The 27,234-nt window shown below is 45.1% G+C and overlaps 1 protein-coding gene across 1 annotated transcript in view; it reads left to right on the top strand.

The window, feature by feature from the left end:
• PDCD2L (programmed cell death 2 like) overlaps positions 1–27,234 on the top strand; it is a 28,155-nt gene extending 921 nt beyond the window's left edge. The window contains exons 4-7 of the mRNA XM_066348582.1: positions 1,219–1,592; positions 7,050–7,160; positions 18,790–18,938; positions 27,005–27,234. Coding sequence (XP_066204679.1) covers positions 1,219–1,592; positions 7,050–7,160; positions 18,790–18,938; positions 27,005–27,135 — 765 coding nt within the window. The 3' untranslated portion in view covers positions 27,136–27,234. The remainder of the gene's footprint in view (positions 1–1,218; positions 1,593–7,049; positions 7,161–18,789; positions 18,939–27,004) is intronic.

The raw sequence follows: 27,234 nt of genomic DNA, 5'->3' as shown, positions 1-27,234 counted from the left end.
ATTCTTACTAGGATATGTATGTAACTTTTTTTTGGTATTTTTCTAAAGTTAGAAGCAGGGAGGCAGTTAGACTCCCACATACGGATCCACCCGTCATACCCTCCAGGGGGCGATGCTCTGCCCATCTGGGGCCTTGCTCTTTTGCTGCCAGAGCCATTCTAGCGCCTGAGGCAGAGGCCACAGAGCCATCTTCAGCGCCCGGGCCAAATTTGCTCCAGTGGAGCCTTGGCTGCGGGAGGGGAAGAGAGAGACAGAGAGGAAGGAGAGGGGGAGGGGTAGAGAAGCAAATGGGCACTTCTCCTGTGTGCCCTGGCCGGGAATCGAACCCAGGACTTCCACACTTCCGGCCGACATTCTACTACTGAGCCAACCGGCCAGAGCTATATATAACAAATTTAATAAGACGAAATCTGAATTTAATAATCAGAACGTCAGGCAAGTTGGTAGCTGCAGAACAAAATTTAGCCGCCTTTTGCCTGTAAACGTTGCTTTATATATATGTTGAATTCTTAGTATGTGCTAGGTATACTACTAGCAATACTGGGAATAAAAAGATGATCCTGGTGTGTGCCTATATTTGTCAGGGTTCAATTGCAAATAATAGAAAAGCACTTTGACTTTTTAAAAGTGTTGCAGACTTAAGGCATTTGCTAACTTATTGGACAGGCTGGAGAAGGCAACTCCAGGATTGACCTCCAGAACCACCCCTCAGAGCTGGCCTGTCCAGGAGCTGCTGTTTCCCTTCTGCTGCAGTTGGGAAGCTGAGGTGTGGTCTGGTGAACTGGAAGCCTTGCTCTGTCTCCATCTACAGACTTTTGCTTCATGTCCTCAAGTTTCTATCTCTGTAGTGGACCTGATTAGCAGACCACTGATCGTATTTGGATCCCCAGCCACTAAGGAATATGGAAAATGTAGGTCTTTCCCGTCAGATTCTACAATACTGTACATGAATTACAACTGAAAGAATTTGGAATAGATGGTTGAAAAAGACCCTGTACTACAACTGCCATACTGCCCTTAGAAAGGAAAGACACTGTTTGCTGCCTTCAACATGCCTTTTGAGTAAATGGGGTCTAGGAAGTGAATTAGAGTATGCCAGAGGGGAAGGAGCTGGTGTGAAATCTCCCTTGGGGAGGTGAAGGGATAAGTGGCTGAAGCCAAGGGAATAGGTGAGCTCACCCAGTGTGCTTGGACCTTATCCACTGGTTATCTTTCCAGAAACAGGAAAATGGCCTCGCAGCTGAGGATTGGTGTGAAGGTGCAGATGACTGGGGAAGTGACAGTGAGGATATGACTTCACCACAGCTTACTTTGGATTTTAGAAATGATTCTAACAGTGCTAAAGACATAGACTGGACTACCCAGCTCCAAGACCTCCGCCTTCAGGATACTATTCTGGATGCTGCTCTTCCTGTTCCTGCTGAGGAAGGCATGGCCTTGCCTTCTGTGGTGCCACAGTTCCAGCCCTACTACATCTGTGTGGTAGATGAGGATGATTACAGGGACGTTGGCAGCCTAGAGCACGCTCATAGCCTTCTCCGGGAATATCAACAGCAAGAGGGAGTTGATTTGGAACAGTTGCTTTCCCAAGGGTAAGAATGTATGCAGCTGCGGTTAAGAGGAGACTTGCACAGAAAGCTGCCACAGTAGATATCCTTTAGTTTTACCCTAGTAACTGGGCAAACTTTTTCAGGCAGAATTGTGTGTAAAAGCACTTTGTGCTTTTAGATGAGAAAGGGAGACAGAAGGGGATCTTAGCCACCTTTGAGTTAGCTTGAAATATTTTGCTCTATTTTTAAGTACCCTCAAGAAAATGAACAAACAAAAGTTAGGGATACTGAGTATTTGCAAAAGATGTGTTTACTATCTCTTTAACTTTGTTTTCTGTTTCTAAATGTATAGCTGAGACAGGTAAGTTAGAAAAATGCCATTTGGCTTAACCACGCAATGGCGCAGTGGATAGAGCATTGGACTGGGACACAGAGGACCTAGATTTGAAACCCTGAGCTCGCCAGCTTGAGAGTGGGCTTATCTAGTTTGTGCAAGGCTCACTACCTTGAGCCCAAGGTCACTGGCGTGAACAAGGGGTCACTCGCTCTGCTTTAGCCTCCCAGTTAAGGCACATATGAGAAAGCAATCAGTGAACAACTAAAGTGTCTCAACTACAAGCTGATGCTTCTCTCTCCCTTCCTGTCTCTGTCTGCCCCTCTCTCTTTCTCTCAAAAAAAACATCATGCCCTTTGACTCTTTTCATTTTTTTCTCTATTATGGATTTTTTTTTAATTTATTTTTTTTTTTTTAGATTTTATTCATTTTTATTAGAGAGAAAGAGAGAGAGAGAACAGGGGGAGGATCTGGAAGCATCAACTCCCATATGTGCCTTGACAGGGCAAGCCCAGGGTTTCAAACCAGTGACTTCAGCATTCCAGGGCAATGCTTTATCCACTGCACCACCACAGGTCAGGCATTTTATGGATTATTTTTAAACACCAAGTCTTTTTAATTTTTTTAGTGAGAGAGACAGACAGACTGGGACAGACTGTAAGGGAGAGAGATGGGAAGCATCTGTTCTTCGTTTGCGGCACCTTAGCTGTTCATTGACTGCTTTCTTATATGTGCCTTCACTGGGGGGCTCCAGCTGATCCGGTGACCCCTTGCTCAAGCCAGTGACCATAGGGCCATGTCTATGATACCATGCTCAAGGCAGTGACAGTGCGCTCAAGCTGGTGAGCCTGTGTTCAAGCCAGCAACCTCAGGGTCTTGAACCTGGGTCTTCTGCATCGCAGGCTGACGTTCTATCCATTGCACCACTGCCTGGTCAGGCCATAATGACTTACTATTTTTATTTTATTTTTGTAAAACAGTCATTTTAATATTCTTTACAATAGAATAAATAATTTTCTGGATGACTAGAGATGTGTAAGCTGTGTGAAGTACTCAGAAACACCATAGTAAAGGAGTTCTGATTGGTGTATAGTCTTCAGTAATTGTAAGGAATTACTTGTATGAAACTGCTGTCAGACCAGTAAATCCATTGTTTTCAGGATTGTTGGTAACCTGGGCATATTTCCCCCAAATATCCTTGCCTCCTTGTGTCACAAGGCCCAACTCACTCACATTCACCTTGATGACAGTACCTTTGGTAATAACACCCAGAGTTGTGTGAAGTGGTGATGACGGATTCTTCTTTGCACCAAGTATTGTCAGGCAAAAGGCAGTTTTCAGTTCAGGATGTGTTACATGGGTCTTGAAACATAAGCCCATTGGCCTAATGAATCTTTCATATTTAGGTGGTTTTCGAGGAAACCCATATGCAACAAAGCATTTAGTAACCATCCTCTTCCATGCTTTTTTTTTCCTCTTTCCTGTTTGAATACCTTTTATTTTTTTTCAGAGACAGAGAAAGAGAGTCAGAGAGAGGGATAAGTAGGGACAGACAGAAACGGTGAAAGATGAGAAGCATCAATCATCAGTTTTTGTTGCGACAACTTAGTTGTTCATTGATTGCTTTCTCATATGTGCCTTGACTGTGGACCTTCAGTAGACCGAGTAACCTCTTGCTCAAGTCAGTGACCTTGGGTCCAAGCTGGTGAGCTTTGATCAAACCAGATGAGCCCACGCTCAAGCTGGCGACCTTGGGGTCTCGAACCTGGGTCCTCGGCATCCCAGTCCGACACTCTATCCACTGCGCCACTGCCTGGTCAGGCTCTTTGAATAACTTTTAATACCTTTGTTTTTCCCTGGGCACAAACTTTGGGCAGAGGGACTTCCCATTTTCCTGCTTTCTTTTGTTTAATCATATTGGAAAGTACTTTAGCTTGGGACTGTCCCTGTCTGTCCAGTAGATATGCAGGTACTTCTCCGTGTGGAATCTTGTCATCTTTCTTTTGTTTGGTGTTTCTCTTTTCATTAGTCTTGATAGTCTTTTTCATTTGTATTTTCTCAGCATGGTGCTGTGCTGTTTATAGTAGAGCTTAGCCTTCAGACCCATCATCTTTTTTTTTTTCTGAAGCTGGAAACCGGGAGGCAGTCAGACAGACTCCGGCATGCGCCTGACCGGGATCCACCCGGCACGCCCACCAGGGGGCGATGCTCTGCCCATCCGGGGCGTCGCTCTGTTGCAACCAGAGCCATTCTAGTGCCTGAGGCAGAGGCCATGGAGCCATCCCCAGCGCCCGGGCCATCTCTGCTCCAGTGGAGCCTTGGCTGCGGGAGGGGAAGAGAGAGACAGGGAGGAAGGAGAGGGGGAGGGGTGGAGAAGCAGATGGGCGCTTCTCCTGTGTGCCCTGGCCGGGAATCGAACCTGGGACTTCCGCACGCCAGGCCGATGCTCTACCACTGAGCCAACTGGCCAGGGCCAGACTCATCATCTTTTTGCCTTTGAACGTTCATGAGCCTCTTAGCCTTCCTTCTTTCTCTTTTTCTCATGGTGACCCAAACGATATCCACAGCACTTACGGTGTAACTGTGTAATGCAATACATTCTTTTTGTGGCATGGTTATGGCTGCCAGGCCTCCGGAGGCAGTCCCCGGTGTTACAGTAATATAAGGTTATAGTATTAAATATACAGAAATATAGAAAAATATGGAAGATATATAAAAGTAATTAAGATATAATATTAAAAGCAATTAAGGAAATTAAATAAAGTTATGCCATCTGGATAGGAATTAATATAGTGTGTACAGATATGATAAACAGACTTTGCCTTTCATGCAGGGCTCAGTGTGTGTGTGAAGTTACATATAGATAAGAAGTGGCTTGATGTCATAACTCTGGGTTGACGTAGACAGGAGGCTTCCTTAGGAACATCTTAAAAGTGGCTTGATGTAACATTTCAGTAGATTAATATAAAAAGGGCTCGCTGCAACCAAACTCCCAAAAAAGGTGGTTTGAGATGATGATCTTGTAGATTGACACCTGTTAGAAGGCGTTGGACAGAAAAGGTACTAAAGTTAAGGGGCCCCCCTGCTGCAGTAGTCACCACCCACACTCCAATGAGAACGTGGACTGTCTCCACGCCACTCTGACCAAAGATAGCCGAGAGGAGCACACTGATGGGGCTCCTTTAAGCTGTACCAAGGCACGCCGTAGGATTTGTGAGTAATAAACTCTCTGTGTGATTCTTGCAACTAACTTGTGTGTGGTCGTGTCTTTCCTCTGGTGGCAGTTGGAGGATAAGTAGAATCCTCATGGCCTCCTCAAGAGTAGTTTCAAAGAGGCTGCCAGCCCTGCTGATAGGAGTGTCCCACTGTGCAGGAAAGTCAAATTGGGGACGCCTGATTGAGGTAGAGCTCGGGTTCTACTGGGACAACAGGCAGCATGGAAAAACTCAGCTTTCAGGTCTCAGAGGCCCATGAACCTACTCCACACAACTTGTAGCGGGAAAGCCATAATGACTTTTTAAATTACAAATACTGTATTTCCCCATGTATAAGACACACTTTCAAAAAATTTGGGGTCTAGTCCTGGCCGGTTGGCTCAGCGGTAGAGCGTCAGCCTAGCGTGCGGAGGACCCGGGTTCGATTCCCGGCCAGGGCACACAGGAGAAGCGCTCATTTGCTTCTCCACCCCTCCGCCGCGCTTTCCTCTCTGTCTCTCCCTTCCCCTCCCGCAGCCAAGGCTCCATTGGAGCAAAGATGGCTCGGGCGCTGGGGATGGCTCTGTGGCCTCTGCCTCAGGCGCTAGAGTGGCTCTGGTCGCAACATGGCGATGCCCAGGATGGGCAGAGCATCGCCCCCTGGTGGGCAGAGCGTCGCCCCTGGTGGGCGTGCCGGGTGGATCCCGGTCGGGCGCATGCGGGAGTCTGTCTGACTGTCTCTCCCTGTTTCCAGCTTCAGAAAAATGAAAAAAAAAAAAAAAAATTTGGGGTCTAAAAACTGGATACATCTTATACAGTGGTTGTAGATTTTTTTACTTGCATTTGCCACTTTTTCACGCTTGTTTTTGCGCTCTTAGTCATAGATATTTTATTTTTTATTTTTATTTTTTGTATTTTTCTGAAGTGAGAAGCAGAGAAAGCAGAGAGACAGACTCTCGCATATGCCCAACTGGGATCCACCCGGCTTGCCCACCAGGGGGCGATGCTCTGCCCATCTGGGGCGTTGCTCTTGTAACCAGTGCAACCAGAGCCATTCTAGCACCTGAGGCAGAGGCCATGGAACCATCCTCAGCACTTGGGCCAACTTTGCTCCAATGGAGCCTTGGCTGCGGGAGGAGAAGAGAGAGACAGAGAGGAAGGAGAGGGGGAGGGGTGGAGAAGCAGATGGGTGCTTCAATTTAATCCGGGACTTCCACACACCAGGCCAACACTCTATCCCAGAGCCAACTGGCGCCTCGTTGTAGATTTTTTACTTGCATTTCCCACTTTTTCGTACTTGTCCTTTTTTAAAATTTCAGGCTCCCAAATTAAGGTGCATCTTGTACATAGGAGCATTTTATATGTGGGGAAATATGGTAATTATCCCAGGGTTGAAAATGGCTAGGGAGCAGGACTTGGGAGAAGGGTAGGCAGGGGATTAATGTTATATATTATTTATGATATTTAAATTGTGTACATATGTTAACTTTGTTTTGTTTGTTTTTTTTTGTTTTGTTTTTTTTTCTGAAGCTGGAAACAGGGCGAGACAGTCAGACAGACTCCCGCATGCGCCCGACCGGGATCCACCCGGCACGCCCACCAGGGGCTGTGCTCTGCCCCCCAGGGGGCGATGCTCTGCCCATCCTGGGCGTCGCCATATTGCGACCAGAGCCACTCTAGCGCCTGAGGCAGAGGCCACAGAGCCATGCCCAGCGCCCGGGCCATCTTTGCTCCAATGGAGCCTTGGCTGCGGGAGGGGAAGAGAGAGACAGAGAGGAAAGCGCGGCAGAGGGGTGGAGAAGCAAATGGGCGCTTCTCCTATGTGCCCTGGCCGGGAATCGAACCCGGGTCCTCCGCACGCTAGGCCGACGTAACTTTGTTTTAAAAAATTAAATTACCTTGTTTCGTCTTCTAGATAATGTGATTCTCTGGATGTAGACACTCAGAATTATTTCCTCCTTATTTTTTTAGTCTTCCTGTTGATGGTAATGAAAAATATGAGAAGACCACAATTAAAAATGCAGATAAGGTATTTTACAAATTCATGAAGAGAATTGCTGCTTGTCAGGAGCAGATTTTGAGGTAAAGGTACATTTTCTTTTATTGTTTCTCTTGATTATAAAAAGTAATATATGTTAGTTTGGAAAACACAGGAAACTAAAACAAGAAAACTGAAATCCACAGTATTCCTCAAACTGAGAGGCCACGATTTTGGTATATTGTGTTCACTTATTTTTTATGCATTTGGATTCATGCATATAGGTAGTTATTGTGTATTTATTTTGTTTATTCATATTTTTTTATTTAGAAGTTAAATTTAATGGGGTGACCTTGGTCCATAAGGAACACATGGTTTCAAGTATACTTCTTCATAGCATGTGAACTAGTCATTGTGTTGTGTGCCCATCACCCCAAGTCAAAACACTTTTTATCACCAGATATTTGGCCATCTTTACTCCCCTTCTCCCCCCTCCATCTGGTAACCACTTCTCTTTTGTCTATGTCCATGAGTCTTAGTTTTATATTCCAACTATGTGTGAAGTGATGTGGTTTTCTGATTTATTTCACTTATCATATTCTCAAGGTCCATCCATGTTGTCACAAATGGCAATATTTTATTATTTCTTATGGTGAGTAGTATTCTATTGTATATATGTACCACATCTTCTGTATCCAGACTTCTTTCGAGGGACACTTTGGTTGTTTCCATGGTTTGGCCACTGTGAATAATGCTGTGATGAACATGGGGGTGCCTGTCTCTTTACTATCAATGTTTTTGAGTTTTTAATAGGTGTGAAGTGGGATCATTGTAATTTTGATTTGCATTTCTCTAATAGCTAATGCAGATGAGGTTTCATTGTTGGCGTACAGGAAGGCAGTAGACTTTTATATATTGATTTTGTATCCTGTGACTTGACTGTATTTATTTATTTATTGTTTCTAATAGTTTTTTGATGGAGTCTTTGGGGTTTTCTATATACAGAATTATGTCATCTGCAAAAAGTGACACCTTTACTTCTTTCCCAATATGGATGCCTTTTATTTACTTCTCTTGCCTGATTATTCTGACTGGGACTTCTAGAACTATGTTGAATAAAAGCGGAGAGTGGGCATCCTTGTCTTGTTCCTGATTTTAGAGGAAAAGCTTTTAGTTTTTCACTATTGAGTATGATATTGGCTGAGGGTTTATCTGGTATGGCCTTTATTATATTGAGGTACTTTTTTTTCTATACCCATTCTTTTGTTTTTCTTCTTTTCCAAGTGAGAAGAGGGGAGATAGACCGACTCCCACATGTACCCCAACCATGATCCAGTGCTCTGCCCATCTGGGGCCATGCTCATAACTGAGCTATTTTTAGCACCTGAGGCTGAGACTCCAAGGAGCCATCATCAGCGACTGGAGCTGATGCACTCAAACCAATTGAGCCATGGCTGCAGGAGGGGAAAAGAGAGAGAGAGAAGGGGATCAGGAGGGGTGGAGAAGCAGATGATTGCTTCTCCTGTGTGCCTTAACCAGATATCGAACCCTGGACATCAGTGGTCGGCCAGTGCTCTACTACTGAGCCAATTGGCCAGGACCTTTTTTTTTTTTTTTTTTAATATTTATTTATTTATTTCAGAGACAGTGCGAGAATCAGAGAGAGGAATAGATAGGGACAGACAGACAGGAACGGAGAGAGATGAGAAGCATCAATCATCAGTTTTTCGTTGCGACACCTTAATTGTTCATTGATTGCTTTCTCATATGTGCCCTGACCGTGGGCCTTCAGCAGACTGAGTAACCCCTTGCTGGAGTCAGTGACCTTGGATCCAAGCTGGTGAGCTTTTTGCTGACACCAGATGAGCCCGCGCTCAAGCTGGCGACCTCGGGGTCTCGAACTTGGGTCCTTCCGCATCCCAGTCCGACGCTCTATCCACTGCGCCACCGCCTGGTCAGGCTTTTTTTTTTTTTTTTTTTGAGATGAGAAGCATCAACTCATAGTTGTGCCACTTTAGTTGTTCATTGATTGCTCCTCATATGGGCCTTAACTGGTGGAGCTGAAGTGTGGCAGTGGTGGCTCCAGCCTAGCCAGTGACTCCTTGCTCAAGCCAGATGAGCCCACACACAAGCCAGTGACCTTGGGGTTTCAAACCTGCTCTATCCAGTGCATTACCACCAGTCAGACGATGTTTTATTCTTTGTATCAGGTAGACTGACCCGCTTGAGTATTTTCTGCAGGGGGGTTCTCTGGTGATAAATTCGCTCAGCTTCTGTATATCTGGAAAAGTTTTTATTTTTCCTTCATATTTAAAGGATAACTTTGCATGACCAGTGGTGGTGCAGTGGGTAGAGTGTTGACCTGGGACATTGAGGACCCAAGTTCGGAACCCTGAGGTCGCTGGCTTGAGTGCAGGCTCATCACCATGATCCCATGGTTGCTGGCTTGAACCCAAAGGTCGCTGGCTTGGCCAGGGGTCACTGGCTCAGCTGGAGACCCTCCACCTCCTCATCGAAGCACGTCTGAGAAGCCTTCAGGGAACAACTAAGGTGCTGCAACTATGAGTTGATGCATCTCTCTCCCTTCCTGTCTCTCTCTCTCCGTGAAAAAAAAAAAAAAAAAAAGAACTTTAATGGCTATGTTATTCTTCATTGGTAATCCCTCTTTCAGTACTTCAAATGTTTGGGTCCGCTGTCTTCTGGCTTGTAGAGTTTCTGCAGAGAAGTCTGATGATTACCTGATGGGCTTTCCTTTTTTATGTTACTTCTTCTTTTCCCTGACAGCTTTGAGGATTGTTTCTTTGTCATTAATTTTTGACAGGTTTTTTTTGGGGGGGGGGTTGTATTTTCTGAAGTGAGAAGAGGGGAGGCAGAGAGACTCCTGCATGTGCCTTACCGGGACCCACCCAGCAAGCCCACTAGGAGGCAATGCTCTGACATCTGAGACATTGCTCTGTTGCAACCGGAGCCATTCTAGCACCTAAGGCTGAGGCCACAGAGCCATCCTCAGCACCTGGGCCAACTTTGCTCCAATGGGGCCTTGGCTGCGGGAGGGGGAGAGAGAGACAGAAAGGAAAGGGGTGGAGAAGCAGATGGGTGCTTCTCCTGTGTGCCCTGGCCGCGAATCGAACCCGGGACTTCCACAAGCTGGGCCAATGCTCTACCACTGAGCCAACCGGCCAGGGCCTAATATTTGACAGTTTTTTTGTTTGTTTGTTTTTGTTTTTGTATTTTTCTAAAGCTGGAAACGGGGAGAGACAGTCAGACAGACTCCCGCATGCGCCCGACCGGGATCCACCCGGCTCGCCCACCAGGGGCGATGCTCTACCCACCAGGGGGTGATGCTCTGCCCCTCTGGGGCGTCGCTCTGCCGTGACCAGAGCCACTCTAGCGCCCAGGCCATCTTTGCTCCAATGGAGCCTTGGCTGCGGGAGGGGAAGAGAGAGACAGAGAGGAAGGAGGGGGGTGGGGTGGAGAAGCAAATGGGCACTTCTCCTATGTGCCCTGGCCGGGAATCAAACCCGGGTCCCCCGCATGCCAGGCCGACGCTCTACCGCTGAGCCAACCGGCCAGAGCCTTGACAGTTTTAATACAATGTACCACCTGACCTGTGGTGGTGCACTCAGAAAACAAATTAATAAACAAAATTTTGGTGGATAAAGCGTCAGTCTAGAACACTGAGGTCGCCAGTTCGAAGCCCTGGGCTTGCCTGGTGGGGACACATATAGGAGTTAATGCTTCCTGCTCCGTCCCCCTTCTCTTTCTCCTCTCTAATATAAATCAATTAATTTTTAAAAAATCGTTTTTTTAAATATAATGTGCCTTGGAGAAGGCCTCCTTGGGTTGAGGTAGCTGGTTGTTCTGTTTGCTTCTTGGATTCTAGGATCTAAGTCTTTCCATAGGTTTGGGAAGTTCTCTATTTGTCTGAATAGCCTCCCCTTTCCCTTCTCCCTCTATTCTTTTTCTGTTTTATCTATTATTCTTATATGCCTCTTTCTAATGAAATCAGATCATTCTTGCAGAACTCTATCATTTTTTTCAATTCTTGATTCTCTTCTTCCCTCTACATCATCTTTAATTGCCTGTGTTTGATGTCACTGATTCTATCCTCTATCTGACCAGTTCTATTTAGCTATACTTGTTACTTCATTTTTTCAGCTCACATAATGAGTTCTTCATTTCTAGAATTTCTGTTTGTTTGTTTTTTTAATTTTAATCTCTTTGGTGAAGTACTCACTTTGTTTATTAATTTGTTTTCTGAGTGCATTAAACTGCCTATCAGTGTTTTCTCACATCTCATTGAGTATATGCCAAACTTCAGGGTTTTTTTAAAATTTTATTTATTTATTTATTACTATTATTATTTTTTACAGAGACAGAGAGAGAGAGGGATAGATAGGGACAGACAGACAGGAACGGAGAGAGATGAGAAGCATTAATCATCAGTTATTCGTTTTGACACCTTAGTTGTTCATTGATTGCTTTCTCATATGTGCCTTGACTGTGGGCCTTCAGCAGATGGAGTAACCCCTTGCTCAAGCCAGCGACCTTGGGTCCAAACTGGTGAGCTTTTTTTTTTTTTTTGCTCAAACCAGATGAGCTCGTGTTCAAGCTGGCGACCTCGGGATCTCGAACCTGGGTCTTCCGCATCCCAGTCTTCCTCATCTCAGTCCGACGCTCCACTGTGTCACTGCCTGGTTTGGCCAAACTTCAGTTTTGTGGGGGGGTTTTGTTTTGTTTTTTGAAGTGAGAGGAGGGGAGTTAGTAAAAGACTTCCGCATGAGCCCCAATCAGGATCTACCCTGCAACTCTGTGTGTGGCCAATGCTCAAGTATCGAGTTATTTTTCGCACCTGAGGCTGATGTACTTGGACCACCCGAGCTATCCTCAGCACCTGGGGCCACGCTCAAACCAGTGGAGCTGCTGGTTGTGGGAAGGATAAAGGGAGAGAAGGGGGAGAGAAGCATATGGTCACTTTTCCAGTGTTCCCTGACTGGAAATCAAACTCGGGACATCCATATGCCTGGCTGATGCTCTATCTAGTGAGTCACCGACCAGGGCCTCAAACTTCAGTTTTGAATTCTCTGTTGTTTATATCTCAAGTTTTCATGTGATGAGATTGCCATCTGGAGATTTTTTGTTTTTCTTTCTGAACTGTCTTGGTTATTCATGGGTTCGATTTATTTCTTTTCTGCCTGGCAGACTTCGGTGTGTGGCTCTTTTTTTTTTTTTAAGTGAGAGAGACAGAGAGAGGGACAGACAGGAAGGGAGAGAGATGAGAAGCATCAACTTATAGTTGCATCACCTTAGTTGTTGATTGATTGCTTTTTTTTGTGACAGAGAGAGGGACAGATAGAGACAGACAGGAAGGGAGAGAGATGAGAGGCATCAGTTCTTCATTGTGGCACCTTAGTTGTTCACTGATTGCTTTCTCATATGTGCCTTGACTAGGGGGCTTCAGCAGAGCAAGTGACCAGGGGGTTTTGACTTTCTTAATTGCATATTTACAAGAGGTTGGTTCTTTTTCATTCTCTAGTAGGTGGCGCTGGATTACAAATTTCAGTTCTGTGGAATCCCTTGGTTAACTCTCACTGTGCTGATGCAGCCTGTTGTGAGTGGGGTGAGCTGGGAGGGCTTTATCACCTTCTTTGTTATCCCTCCTGGCAGTGGCACTCTCAGGTGTTATGCGTTCTTCCTGTGTCCTAACAGACTGGAAAGCAGGCAGACAGTACCCCTGTTCTCCAGGGAACACAGTGATTTTGCAGTTAGTCCTAGGGTACTCTCTGTACCCCTACACTAAGGGTGAAGAGGGGCAGTATCTGCCATGGCAGCTTGTGTTTCCCTTTCTCTTTCCCAAGAATGAGCTGCCTGCCGGTTGCAGGAGTTCAGTAGTGTCCCAGCTTCTTCCCTGTCCCCATTCTCAGTGACCACTCACTCTGGTGCACTCCTGAGAGTGCCCCCACCCAGTCTCTTTGCTCCCCCCAGCAGGAAGAAACACTGGGATTCTTCCCTCCCCAGAACGCTGCCAGGAGTGCTTGGCTCTGGGACTGCGTCCTTATCTTTTGCTCCATGCCCCATCACTGTATGCCTACCTGTAGATGTTTCAGGACACAGTCCTTTCAGGTGTCCATGCTTGCCTAGCTGAGGTTCATTTGCTGAGTTGTAGCTGTTCAAATTGTTGAAATTTCAAAAGGAGAGATCAAGGTGATATCTTTCTCTGCCATTCCTCTGATGTCACTCAGTATTGTGGTTTTTTGTTTTGTATTTTTAGCTCGTGTGGGAGAGAGACGGGGATAGACAGACAGGAAGGGAGAGAGATGAGAAGCATCAATTCTTTGTTGACGAACTGTAGTTGTTCATTGATTACTTTCTCATATGTGCCTTGACTGGGGGGCTCCAGCCGACTCAAATGACCCCTTGCTCAAGCCAGTGACCATGGGGGTCATGTCTATGATCCTGTGCTTAAGCTGGTGACCCCGCACTCAAGCTGGGTGAGCCTGACTCAAGCTGGCAACCTCAGGGTTTCAAACCCGGGTCCTCAGTGTTCCAGACAAATGCTCTATCCACTGCGCCACTGCCTGGTCAGGCATATCTTTTTTTTTTTTTTTTTTTTTTCCAATTTTCTGAAGTGAGAGGCAGGGAGGCAGAGAGACAGACTCCTGCATGCACCCAACTGGGATCCACCCAGCAAGCCTATTAGGGGGCAATGCTTTGTTGTAACAGGAGCCATTCTAGCATCTGAAGTGGAGGCCATGGAGCCATCCTCAGTGCCCAGCCAACTTTGCTCCACTGGAGCTTTGGCTGTGGGAAGGGAAGAAAGGAGAAGAGGAAGGAAGGAGAAGCAGATGGTAACGTCTCCTGTGTGCTCTGGCTGGGAATTGAACCCAGGACTTCCACACACCGGGCCAATGCTCTAACACTGAGCCAACCAGCCAGGGCCTGGCATTTATTTATTTATTTATTTATTTTACGAGAGAGGAAGAGAGAGAGAGAGAGAGAGAGAAAAGGGGAGAAGAACAGGAAGCATCAACACGCATATGTGCCTTGACCAGGCAAGCCCAGGGTTTTTAACCGGCGACCTCATCAGTATTTCTTGTTAATGGACATCTTGTGTTTCCAAACTTTTACTATTACAAATTATGCTAATTAACAGTCTTGCACCTGTGATATTCTCTGTGTGTGCAGTATATTTATAGCGTACATTCCCTTAGGTGGCATAGTTAAGCAAAAGGCATATGCAGTTAAATTTTGATTGATAGCACCAAAGTGACTCCCATAGGACTTTAATTCCTGTTGGCGATATATTACACTTCAATTCCTATGGGCAGTCTATGAGTGCCTGTTTTCTATAACCTTACCAATACCGTGAGCTTCATGCTTTTGTATTTCTGCCAATTCAAGGTGAAAAGGCATATTGGTATAATTTTACTTTACTTTTTTTTTTGTATTACTGACATCTTTCTCTGTTTTGGAATTTTTTCTGTCTATTTATATCCTTTACCCATTTTTTTATTTTTTTTGTATTTTTCTGAAGCTGGAAACGGGGAGAGACAGTCAGACAGACTCCCGCATGCGCCTGACCGGGATCCACCCGGCACGCCCACCAGGGGCAACGCTCTGCCGTGACCAGAGCCACTCTAGCGCCTGGGGCAGAGGCCAAGGAGCCATCCCCAGCGCCCGGGCCATCTTTGCTCCAATGGAGCCTTGGCTGCGGGAGGGGAAGAGAGAGACAGAGAGGAAGGAGGGGGGGGGGTGGAGAAGCAAATGGGCGCTTCTCCTATGTGCCCTGGCCGGGAATCGAACCCGGGTCCCCCGCATGCCAGGCCGACGCTCTACCGCTGAGCCAACCGGCCAGGGCCTACCCATTTTTTTATAAGTTCTTGGTTCTTTTGATTTTTAGGAACTCTTTATATATTAGGGAGATTAGCCCTTTATTAGGATTAATTTTCTTCACTTGTGTTTTGCCTTTACTTATAGATATATCATTGGGTACTTGAGTGCTCTCATCCAGTTTGTTTCTGTTTTGTAGTTTCAGCGCTACATTACACATCTCTTTCATAAATCTTAGAATTTGTAATGATGTCCCCATAATCTAGTTCTAGAATAGAAAGTCAGGATCAAAGCTCTGAAGTTTAAAGGTTCTTGATATAAATTGTTTGTAGCTTTTACTACTTAGCAAAATGTTAGACTTTACTCTTGATTCCTGCATCCTAATTTTATTAAAATCTAGTTTATTTTCTTTCTCCTTGTTTTAATTAGGTTCCTCCTTGTTTGATTTAGAGACCTCATAGAAACATGCCCAAATTATACCTTCAACAGGATTTTCAGATTGAACAAATATTTTTAAGCATGTGGTACCTCACTGTGGCAGTGGGGCTCAGCTAAAGATCACTGCTGGGGAGAGACCACTTCACCAGTGAGACTCACCCCTGCTCTAAAGGGACGAGTTACTGGGTGCTGATGCGGGAGGAGGGCCAATAACCACTGTCCTCAGTGCTGATTACATAGTACCATCTGATCAGGAATGCAGACAATGTTGTAGCTGCGGCAGGTGCCCCAGTGCAGCTGTGAACAAGTATGCAGGAAACACAGAGGAGGGATGAGAGAGACCTGTGCCTCGGGGAAGGCGTGATGCAGAAGAGACAGACTTGGGCCCTGAGCCCAAGAGACAGACTTTAGTCCTGCTGGAAGGACTAAAGGTCATTGATCCAAGTTATTGAAAGGTCCCTGACTAAGGAAAAACGGTACCCAACTGCATGGTGGTGGGTGGGGGCAATTCAGTGAGCTGGATGTCATGGTGTCTGAAATGAGAGCATCTCCATACCTTGACCTTCTTTAGGGCACATACCCTTGTCGGTCTTTCTTGCCAGACTGAGTACTGCTCATACCTGGTATCTAGTACTAGCATGGATTGGATTGAGTACTCAACTGGTATGTTTTTAATACAGTTCTTTCTTTCTTTTCTTTTCTTTTTTTCAGAGAGAGAGTGAGAGAGAGAGAGAGAGCCAGGAAAGGAGAGAGATGAGAAGCATCAACTCTTAGTTGTATCACTTTAGTTATTCATTGATTGCTTTTCATATGTGCCTTGACTAGGGGTTGCAGGCTAGGCCAATGACCCCTTGCTCAAGCCAGAGACCTTAGGCTTCAAGCCAGCAACCTTTGGACTCAAGCCAGAGACCTTGGGATCATGCTGTTGAGCCTGTGCTCAAGCTGGCAGCCTTGGGATTTCAAACTTGTGACCTCAGCACCCCAAGTTGAGGCTCTATCTCCTGCACCACCAGTCAGTCAGACTCAATCCATTTCTTACTTACAGAATTTGTATGTTATTTTGTGGCCAGTGGATGTCAGGGAAGTGTTATGATCCCTCTGAGAAAGGGAATCCAGATGAGATGGTGGAAGGGCTTGGAGCAAGGCAGATGATATGGGAAGTAGGGGATAGATTTCTGAGGTATTTGTATATGACAGGTCTTGGTGACCATTGAATGTGAGAGTAAAGGGGTAGCAGACAACAGAAGTGGTTTTAAGGTGCTGTGTGAGGTTGGACAAGTGTTGATGCTATTCTGAAGATGGAGGTTTAGGAGGTAGTTATCTTGAGCACAGGAGTCTTGGTTTTTCTGGGACTACAGAGCGTGTCTTTGTCAGTTTGATTTATATCTTGATAATTAAATCTTTACTACTTTACAAGTTTTGTATACTGAAGACATATTTTCTAGTAAGTAACAAGTACTCATAGGGTATTGAATCCAAGGCCTTGGAAGTTCAGTGCCTAGGTCTTCCATTTCTAATTGTGGGTCCTTGGGCAAGGCACTTAACCTTCTTTGGTTTTTGGGTTTTGTGTGTTTTTTTTGTATTTTTTTGAAGTGACAAGTGGGGAGGCAGAGAGACAGACTCCCGCATGCACCCGACTGGGATCCACCCAGCATGCCCACTAGGGGGCGATGCTCTGCCCATTTGGGCTGTTGCTCCATTGCAACTGGAGCCATTCTAGCACCTGAGGTGAGGCCACTGAGCTGTCCTCAGTGCCTGGGCCAACTTAGCTCCACTGGAGCCTTGGCTGCAGGAGGGGAAGAAAAAGAGAGAAAGGAGAGGAGGAAAGTGGAGAAGAAGATGGGCACTTCTCCTGTGTGCACTGGCTGGGAATTGAACCCGGGACTTCCACATGCCAGGCCAACGCTCAACTGCTGAGCAAACCAGCCAGGGCTGCTTTTTATTGTCAGTGCCTTATTTCTAAAATAAGGATGATGATACAAATACCTATTTCATAGGTTTTCTATCAGAATTAAATGAGGTGATGACTGAAAATGCTCTGAAAACACACACACAGGCCCTGGCCGGTTGGCTCAGTGGTAGAGCGTCGGCTTGGCATACAGGAGTCCCAGGTTTGATTCCCGGCCAGGGCACACAGGAGAGGTGCCCATCTGCTTCTCCACCCCTCCCCCTCTCCTTTCTCTCTGTCTCTCTCTTCCCCTCCCGCAGCCAAGGATCCATTGGAGCAAAGTTGGCCCGGGCACTGAGGATGGCTTTGTGGCCTCTGCCTCAGGTGCTAGAATGGCTCTGGTTGCAGCAGAGCAACGCCCCAGATGGGCAGAGCATCGCCCCCTGGTGGGCATGCCGGGTGGATCCCAGTCAGGCGCATGCGGGAGTCTGTCTGACTGCCTCCCCGTTTCCAACTTCAGAAAAATACAAAAAAACCCAAAAAAACACATACACACAGCCCTGGCGGGTTGGCTCAGCGGTAGAGCGTTGGCCTAGCATGTGGAAGTCCCAGGTTCAATTCTCCTGTCAGGGCACACAGGAGAAGCACCTATCTTCTCCACCTTTCCCCCTCTCCTTTCTCTTTATCTCTCTCTTCCCCTTGTGCAGTCAAAGCTCCATGGGAGCAAAGTTGGCCCGAGCACTGAGGATGGCTCCATGGCCTCCACCTAGGTGCTAGAATGGCTCTGGTTGCAGTGTAGCAATGCCCCAGATGGGCTGAGCATCGTCCCCTGGTGGGCATGCTAGTGGATCACGATGAGGCGCATGTGGGTGTCTGTCTGCCGCCCCTCAATTCTCACTTTGGAAAAATACAAAAAACAAAAACAAAAAACCACACTAACTTTTGTTTGGCCTGGCCTATGGTGGCGCAATGGATAAAGCATCGATCTGGAATGCTGAGGTTGCCTGTTTGATACCCTGAGCTCACCTGGTCAAGGCACATAAGGAGTCAATGCTTCCTGCTCCTCCCCCCTTCTCTCTCTCTCTCAAAGTGAATAAATAAAATCTAAAAAATAAAGTCTTGGTCTGATCATGTCATCATCTTGTTTGTGAGTCTCCTTGTATTGACTTGCCTTATGATTAAATTTTTCATCTTTTTATATGTATTAATTTTTAAAATTTACCAGAAATTGTACGGTGAAAAAATGTAGATACTGAAGTAAATATATACTATGTAGAGGGGCATGCCAGAAGTGAGGGGTTCTGAGTCCGTTTAATTTACAGTTGAGCTGAGTGTAGGTTTTGTGGCGTTGTTAGATTTAATTCCACTTGGCTTTAGTGCCTTCATCCAAAGTCTGAATCAGGTATGGATAAACTTCAGATATTTTGCAGTGCTTTACAGGCCTGCCTGTAGTGTTTTGGGCCTATGCCTGATACTCTGCAAGAAAGGAACATTGTCTGCAAAGTGAGCTGGTAGATGTTGGAATGTGACTTGCATGATGAGGTCCTGACTCAGTGTTTTTTGTATCCTTGACTTAGGTATTCCTGGAGTGGAGAACCACTTTTTTTGACCTGTTCTACATCAGAAGTCACTGAGCTCCCAGCCTGCAGTCACTGTGGATCCCAGAGGATATTTGAGTTTCAGCTTATGCCAGCACTGGTCAGCATACTAAGAAGTGCTAATTTAGGTAATAAGGCCTTTATTTAAGTTTGTGAATTTATGGTATTCATTTGGAATTACTTTAAAATGAAAGGCTATTCCCTAGCCTGTGGTAGCACAGTAAGGTGTTGACCTAGAATGCTGCAGTCGCTGGTTCAAAGCACTGGGCTTGCCCAGTCAAGGCACATATGAAAAGCAATTACAAGTTGATGCTTCCTTTTCCTGTCCCCAGCCTTTCTCTCTTTCTTCCTCTCTCTAAAATCAATAAATAGCCTGACCTGTAGTGGTGCAGTGGATAAAGTGTTGACCTGGAATGCTGAGGTCGCTGGTTCAAACCCTGGGCTTGCCTGGTCAAGGCACATACAGGGGTTGATGCTTCCTGCTCTTCTGCCCCGTCTTTCTCTCGCTCTCTTTTCTTTAAAATAAATAAATAAAATCTTTAAATATATCTTTATTATATGCGGCTTAAGTGTCTGTTTGTCGCTGATAGCTTATTGGTTGCTTGCGTAACTGTACTAGCCAATGGGGTGAAGTTGCCACGGCTGAACGCAAATTGAGCGGGTCAGGGGGAAGGTGAACATTTGTTTGCATTGGCAATCATCTGTTTTACATAAAAACTACGTCTTAACATAATTTCTTTTAAGAATGCCTCCTAGAAAATACAGCACTGAAGAGGAGAGAAAAGGAGCTAAAGCTGCACAAAAACGGCTTTCTCGACAAAAAGAATCCACTGAGCAGAGAAAGACAAAGCTTGCTTCAGTCGCAGAGCAAATGCGTCTTTCTCGGCAAAATGAGACTGATGAGCATAGAGAAACAAGGCTTGCCTCAGATGCAAGACAAAAAAGCCTGTCTCGACAAAATGAGTCCCTTGAACAAAGGCAGGAGAGAAATGCAAAAAAAACGACAGAGTAATGCTGACCGAAACGCAAAAAGGATTAAAACAGTTTCAAACGGAGAAACTTTAATTTTTGAGCATTCCTCTGGTGACATGAATATTAAATGTGAACACTGTCAGTCCTTAAACTTCAAGTTAGAAACTAATCGATTTGACCGTGGCAAGAAAGGACTTTTTCAATGTTGCAAGTACGGAAACATTGTAGTTCCACTAATTGAGAATTATCCACCACTCTTGAATAAATTATTGACTAATCAGCATCCAAATAGCAAGATCTACACAAGAAATGTTGTGTACAAAGAGACCTTTGACATGTGAATTAACATTTTATTATTTAAATCACCTTTATTTATTGAGCTAGCGGTGGCTCTTAAGAAATGTACCACCAGTGGTTTCCTTCATTGCACTCTACTTTAAGCAATTAAGCAAGTAGAAGGGGGAAACCTCGTGGGGCACTAAACAAAGGGGCGTCCTCGCCGCCTGCCCTGGGTAATTCAGTTTGAATTAGCAGACACCTTTGCACAAATCATTTTAATTACAATTTATAATATCTAGAACAGTGGTCATTTCGTATGACCGCCGGGCTTTCTAGTGTGTGTGTGTGTGTGTGTGTGTGTGTGTGTGTGTATAGTTTTGGTATATGCCAATTACATTTTGTAAAAGCTATGTGCAAAAAAATTCTAATACGTTAACATGGAAAAATTCCCCAATTATATGAGAAAGAAAGAGACTATAAAATAGTATGCCTATTTTTGTCTAAAAAACTGTTTTACATGTGTATTTATTAATGTGTGTGAGTACATATAAAATATGTTTAGAGGAAAGGAGAGGAAAATAAACTCGCCCTCAAAAATATTTCCATATGCCTGTCCTGTGGTGGCGCAGTGAATAAAGTATCAACCTGGAACGCTGAGGTTGCTTGTTCAGGACCCTGGGCTTCCCTGGTCAAGGTAAATATGAAAAGCAAGTTGATGCTTCCTGTTCCTCTCCCCACCATCCTTTCTCTCTCTCTCTCTCTACTCTCTAAAATTAATCAATTTTTAAAAATCATTGCTAAAATAATAAATATATAAAAAAGTAAAACTAGTCCCCTCTAGTAACTGACATTAGGAAGGTCTTTACTTCTTTTTTATTATTTTTTATTTATTGCTTTTAGAGAATAAGGGGGACAGAGAGAAAAAACCATCAATTTATTGTTCCACTTATTTATGCATTCAATATTGGCTGATTCTAATATGTGCCCTGATTGGCAATCAAACCCATAAGCTTGGCATATCTGGTTGACTCGCCAGCCAACTGAGCTACCCAAAAAGGGCAAAAAAAATTTTTTTTAAGCCAGAGACAGGAAGGGAGAGAGATGAGAAGCATCAACTCATAGTTGTATCACTTTAGTTGTTTATTGATTGCTTCTCATATATACCTTGATGGGGGAGCTCCAGCTGAGCCAGTGACCTTGGGTTCAAGCGAGTGACCATGGAAGCATGTCTGTGATCCCACACTCAAGCCGGTGACCTTGTGCTCAAGCCAAATGAGCCCGTGTTCATGCTGGCAACCTTCAGGTTTTGAACCTGGGTCCTTATTGTCCCAGGTCATTGCTTATCCAGTGTGCCACCACTAGTCAGGCTAGCCAAGAATAAATCTTTAAAAATCTGTTTTATTTACCAGATCTTCACTGAATTAATAAATATTATGCTGTTCTAAAAATGACTTAAAATTCAGCAAGTTTAAATACTGTTTCAAATAATTGAGAAAAATTAGTAAAAAAAAATAATAGTGGAAGAAATGAGAAGAGTAGCATATAAAGTACATGTTAGAAATCATAAATAGGCCCTGGCTGGTTGGCTCAGCGGTAGAGCGTCGGCCTGGCGTGAGGGGTACCCTGGTTCGATTCCCGGCCAGGGCACACAGGAGAAGCGCCCATTTGCTTCTCCACCCCCTCCCCTCCTTCCTCTCTGTCTCTCTCTTCCCCTCCCGCAGCCAAGGCTCCATTGGAGCAAAGATGGCCCGGGCGCTGGGGATGGCTCCTTGGCCTCTGCCCCAGGTGCTAGAGTGGCTCTGGTCGGGGCAGAGCATCGCCCCCTGGTGGGCGTGCCGGGTGGATCCCGGTCGGGCGCATGCGGGAGTCTGTCTGACTGTCTCTCCCCGTTTCCAGCTTCAGAAAAATACAAAAAAAAAAAAAAGAAATCATAAATATATAAAAATACTTGTTGAAGATGGGTCATAAATCTGGTTGTAAACTTTTTAAATTATTGTGTCTAAAAGCGAAAAATAACCAGTTACAGGAGTCACAGAATCTAGAAGGAGAAAAGAAGAAAATTTATACCGTAGTTCACCTCCACATATTTTAGTATCAGTTTTACTTTATCAGGGTTTATAACTATTCTTCTGTGTGTGTGTTTGTTTTATAAGTATTCTTAACCATAACTCTCCAGCTGCTTAGTCTTAGTTCTGTGCTTAAATGATTTCGGTGTTTGCACCACTCTTTTTTTTTTTTTTTTTTTTTTACAGAGACAGAGAGTCAGAGATAGGGACAGACAGACAGGAACAGAGAAAGATGAGAAGCATCAATCATCAGTTTTTCGTTGTGACACCTTAGTTGTTAATTGATTGCTTTCTCATATGTGCCTTGACCGCGGGCCTTCAGCAGACCAAGTAACCCCTTGCTGGAGCCAGTGACCTTGGGTCCAAGCTGGTGAGCTTTGCTCAAACCAAATGAGCCCGCGCCCAAGCTGGCGACCTTGGGGTCTCGAACCTGGGTCCTCTGCATCCCAGTCCGATGCTCTATCCACTGCGCCACCGCCTGGTCAGGCTGTTTGCACCACTCTTACATTTTACCTTTACCATACCTAAATCTTTTACTTTGATTCTTCTCTAGAATCGAATTCTTAGCTAGATTCTATCAAGTAATATAGAGCCCTGGGAGGGCTCATAGGTGGTGTTCTTATTTCAGAATGTGTGTGCTTGTCTACCTTTGTATTTGAAGGACAACCCATGTATAAAATTCTTTAAGCCTCACTTTTTTTTTTCACTCCCCCCCCCCCTCCAGGGACAGAGAGTCAGAGAGAGGGATAGATAGGGACAGACAGACAGGAACGGAGAGAGATGAGAAGCATCAATCAACAGTTTTTCGTTGGGACTCCTTAGTTGTTCATAGATTGCTTTCTCATATGTGCCTTGACCACAGGCCTTCAGCAGACCAGGTAACCCCTTGCTCAAGCCAGTGACCCTGGGTCCAAGCTGGTGAGCTTTTTTTTGCTCAAGCCAGATGATCCCGCGCTCAACCTGACGACCTTGGGATCTCGAACCTGGGTCCTTCTGCATCCTAGTCCAACACTCTATCCACTGCGCCACCGCCTGGTCAGGCTAAGCCCCACTTTTTTTAATGTATTACTTTATTGATTTTTTTAGAGAGGAAGGAGAGAGCAGGAGAGAGAGACAGGAACATCTGTTTCTGTATGTGCCCTGACCAGGGATTAAACCGGCAACCTTTACACTCCACGCTGATACTCTAACCAACCAAGCTATCCAGCCAGGGCAAGCCTTTCTTCAGAATATTGTAGACCCCATGCTGTCATTTTACAGGGAGAGCCCCACCAGCCCTTCTACTTGTTGCCTCTTGTCATCTCCCATGGCTGGGTCTGAGAAATAAACTATCAATAGTTACGTTTTGCTATCTCGTTGTTCTATAATCCTTTTATCATGGGGAAAAATAGGTTTTAGACCTAGATATTTAGTGTTTCTTCCTTTTAATTTCTGAAGATCTTTTTTTCTTAATTCAGTGAGAGAGGGGAGGCAGAGACAGACTCCCCGCGTGCACCCTGACTGGGATCTACCCAGTAAGCCCACTAGGAGGCGATGCTCTGCCCATCTGGAGCCCTAGCTCCTTTGCAACTGGAGCCACTTTTTAGGGCCTGAGGCAGAGGCCATGGAGGCATCCTCAGCACCCAGGGCCAGCTCACTATAATCAAGCCATGGGTGCAGGAGGGGAGGAGAAGAGAGAGAAATGAGATGGGAAGGGGTGGAGAAGCAGATGAGGCACTTCTTCTATGTGTCCTGGCTGGAAATCAAATCCAGGACATCTACACGCGGGTGAGGCTCTACCAGTGAGCCGACGGCCAGGGCCTAAATATCTCTTTTTGTTGCATTTTTAGCTATTCTGCTGAAGCAATACCAATTTTAGTCACCTTTCTCCTCTTAAATCCATGTTAACATCTTTTCCTTTTCCTCTGCATTCATTGAGTCTCTCTCAAGTCTTCTTTTATTTTTTCAAATGCTTATTTTATTGACTTTAGAGAGAGAGGAAGGGAGAGACAGAGACAGGAACATCGATCTGTTTCTGTATGTGCCCTGACCAGTGATCTAACCAGCAACCTCTGTGCTTCAGGATGATGCTAGCCATCCAGCTGGGGCCCTCAACTCTTCTCTCTGCCTGTAATTACATTTCACCTGTCTTTTATGTTCCTGTGGTTTCTGTTAGTTTTCATTAGATGTGTAATGGGGCCGTTTTGACTTTTGTATGTTGACTCTTTCTCCAGCCCTTCCCTACTCCCAATTGTGACAGGTCTCTGGGCTCAGGCTTCATGGACACTGCTGAGTTACTTGCCATTTTATTTCTTGCACTGCTGTTTTTCCTGTCCTGCTGGATACTACTTCTGAGGCTCCAGCATTCTCCTGTCCCCATTACACATTCTTGTTAGAATTTTTTTTTTTTTTGACAGAGTGAGTCAGAGGGGGGGACAGATAGCGATAGACAGACAGGAAGGGAGAGAGATGAGAAGCATCAGTTCTTTATTGCGGCACCTTATTTGTTCATTGATTGCTTTCTCATATGTGCCTTGACCAGGGGGCTACAGCGAGTGAGTGATCCCTTGCTCAAGCCAGCGACCTTGGGCTTTGAGCTGGTGACCCCATGCTTAAGCTGGTGAGCCCATGTTCAAGCCGATGAGCCGGATGAGCCTATGCTCAAGCAAGCGACCTTGGGGTTTCGAACCTGGGTCCTCTGCATCCTAGTCTGATGCTCTAGCCACTACACCATCGCTGGGTCAGGCAGAAATTATTTTAAATACCGTAGGTTATTTCTCCAAAATCAGCTGTATTTTGGCCTTCTTTCTTTTGTGTTGGATCAGTTTTTTTCCACTCTTCCTGCTTACAATTTTAAAAGTTGATTTTAGAAGAGAGGAGGCAAAGAAGCGGGAAGCATCAACTCATAGTATTAATAATTGCTTCTTGTATGTGCCTTGACCGGGCAAGCTGGGGTTTTGAACTAGCGACCTCAGCATTCCAGACACTTTATACACTGTGCCACAGGCATACCTGCCTATATTCATTTTTTTAATTCTTTAAGACCTTATTTATTCATTTTGGTGGGGGGGCATATGGGGGCAGGAGCAGGAAGCATCAACTCCCATATGTGCCTTGACCGGGCAAGCCTAGGTTTCAAACCGCAGACGTCCGTGTTTTAGGTCGATGCTTTATCACTGGTGCCACCACAGGTCAGCCCATACCTACATATTTTTTTTTAGATTTTATTTATTCATTTTTAGAAAGAAAGAGAAGGGGGGAAGAGCAGGAATCATATGTGCCTTCACCAGGCAAGCCAAGGGATTCAAACTGGTGACTTCAGTGTTCCAGGTCAACACTTTATCCACTGTATCACCACAGGCTAGGCTGTGTGTGTGTGTATATATAGTTTTTTAAAATGTATTTTTCCTTGGCTGCTTCAAACCAGTTTCCCACTTCATCCCATCATCCTAGCTTCCTGTTCTGATATTAATAGTCGTTGGTGCTCATGTTTTCTTTTTTTTGTGGGTGTGGGGGACAGACAGGGACAGACAGGAAGGGAGAGAGATGAGAAGCATCAATTCTTTGTTGTGGCACCTTAGTTGTTCATTGATTGCTTTCACATATATGCCTTAACCAGGGGGCTCCAGCCAAACCAGTGACCCCTTGCTCAAGCCAGCAACCTTTGGGCTCAAGCCAGTGACCATAGGGTCATTCATGTCTATGATCCCGCGCTCAAGTTGGCAACCCGATGCTCAGACCGGCTACTTCAGGGTTTCGAAGCTAGGTCCTCAGGACCCAGGCCAACACTCTATTCACTGTGCCACTGCCTGGTCAGGCTGCTCGTGTTTTCTTGGTACCATCTTTCATGGCTCCATCCATTGTTAAATTTCTATGAACTCTCAAGATTTACTTTCTATTTTTTGCCTGAATCCTTCCTTAGAGATAGGGTATTATATTAGAGTGGCCTATTTTTAAATGATTTCCAATGTCAGATAGCCTTGATGGTTATAATGAAGACTTGTTTAGATTTTTGTTTATATTTAAAATACATTTTCCTGTTACATCTGCTTTTTGTCTTCAGTAGTCATTTGTTGTAGGAAAGAGGGTGGCTGTGTTGTAACTGAGTTAGTGAGCACTGATTTTACTTTACATAATTATTTTCTTTAGCTTGTAATGTAAAATCACTCCCTATATCAACACCAATTATCCTGATATTGAGCCATCTTTCTTCTTTCCTTTCATCATCACCTAATTTCTTAAACTATTTGTTGATGATGAACATGTAAGATGTGCCAGGCTATGTTCTAAGTATCTTATCTGAATTAGTTTATTTAATGCCCTCACAACAATCTTTTTTTTTTTTCCCCCGAAGCTGGAAACGGGGAGGCAGTTAGACAGACTCCTGCATGCACCCGACCAGGATCCACCCGAGATGACCACCAGGGGGCGATGCTCTGCCCATCTTGGGGTGTCGCTCTGCTGCAACCAGAGCCATTCTAGCGCCTGAGGCAGAGGCCACAGAGCCATCCTCAGCGCCCGGGCAAACTTTGCTCCAGTGGAGCCTTGTCTGCGGGAGGGGAAGAGAGAGACAGAGAGGAAGGAGAGGGGGAGGGGTGGAGGAGCAGATGGGTGCTTCTCCTGTGTGCCCTGAGCGGGAATCGAATCCGAGACTCCTGCACGCCAGGCTGACGCTCTACCACTGAGCCAACCAGCCAGGGCCTACAACAATCTTAATGTCAGGACGAAACAATCATTCTTACAGAGAGGTGAAGTCACATGCCCAAGGTGGGAGCTGGAATATCACCCCAGGCAGTCTGGCTCCAGAGTTTGAACTCGCCACTAAGCAAACTCAAATATTGAGTGTATTTCATAACACTTCCTTTTTGCTGAAATCCTTAATGTGTTATATTTTTCAGGTCTTTCTGTGGAATTTGGAACAATTCTAATATACACGTGTGAGAAGAGTTGCTGGCCTCACAATCAGCAGACTCCCATGGAAGAAATTTGTGTGGTACAAGAAGACCCAGATGAATTATTATTTAAGTAGAATATTTCCCTTTATTTATATAAATTGAAACAAATTTTAATGTCCAAATTTGTGTTTGTACTTCATTTTGACTAACAAATTATTCACTCTTGCTTTTAA

The sequence above is a fragment of the Saccopteryx leptura genome, chromosome 9, assembly GCF_036850995.1.
Source record: "Saccopteryx leptura isolate mSacLep1 chromosome 9, mSacLep1_pri_phased_curated, whole genome shotgun sequence".
NCBI lineage: Eukaryota > Metazoa > Chordata > Mammalia > Chiroptera > Emballonuridae > Saccopteryx > Saccopteryx leptura.
This window is presented reverse-complemented; position numbering and strand designations above follow the sequence as displayed.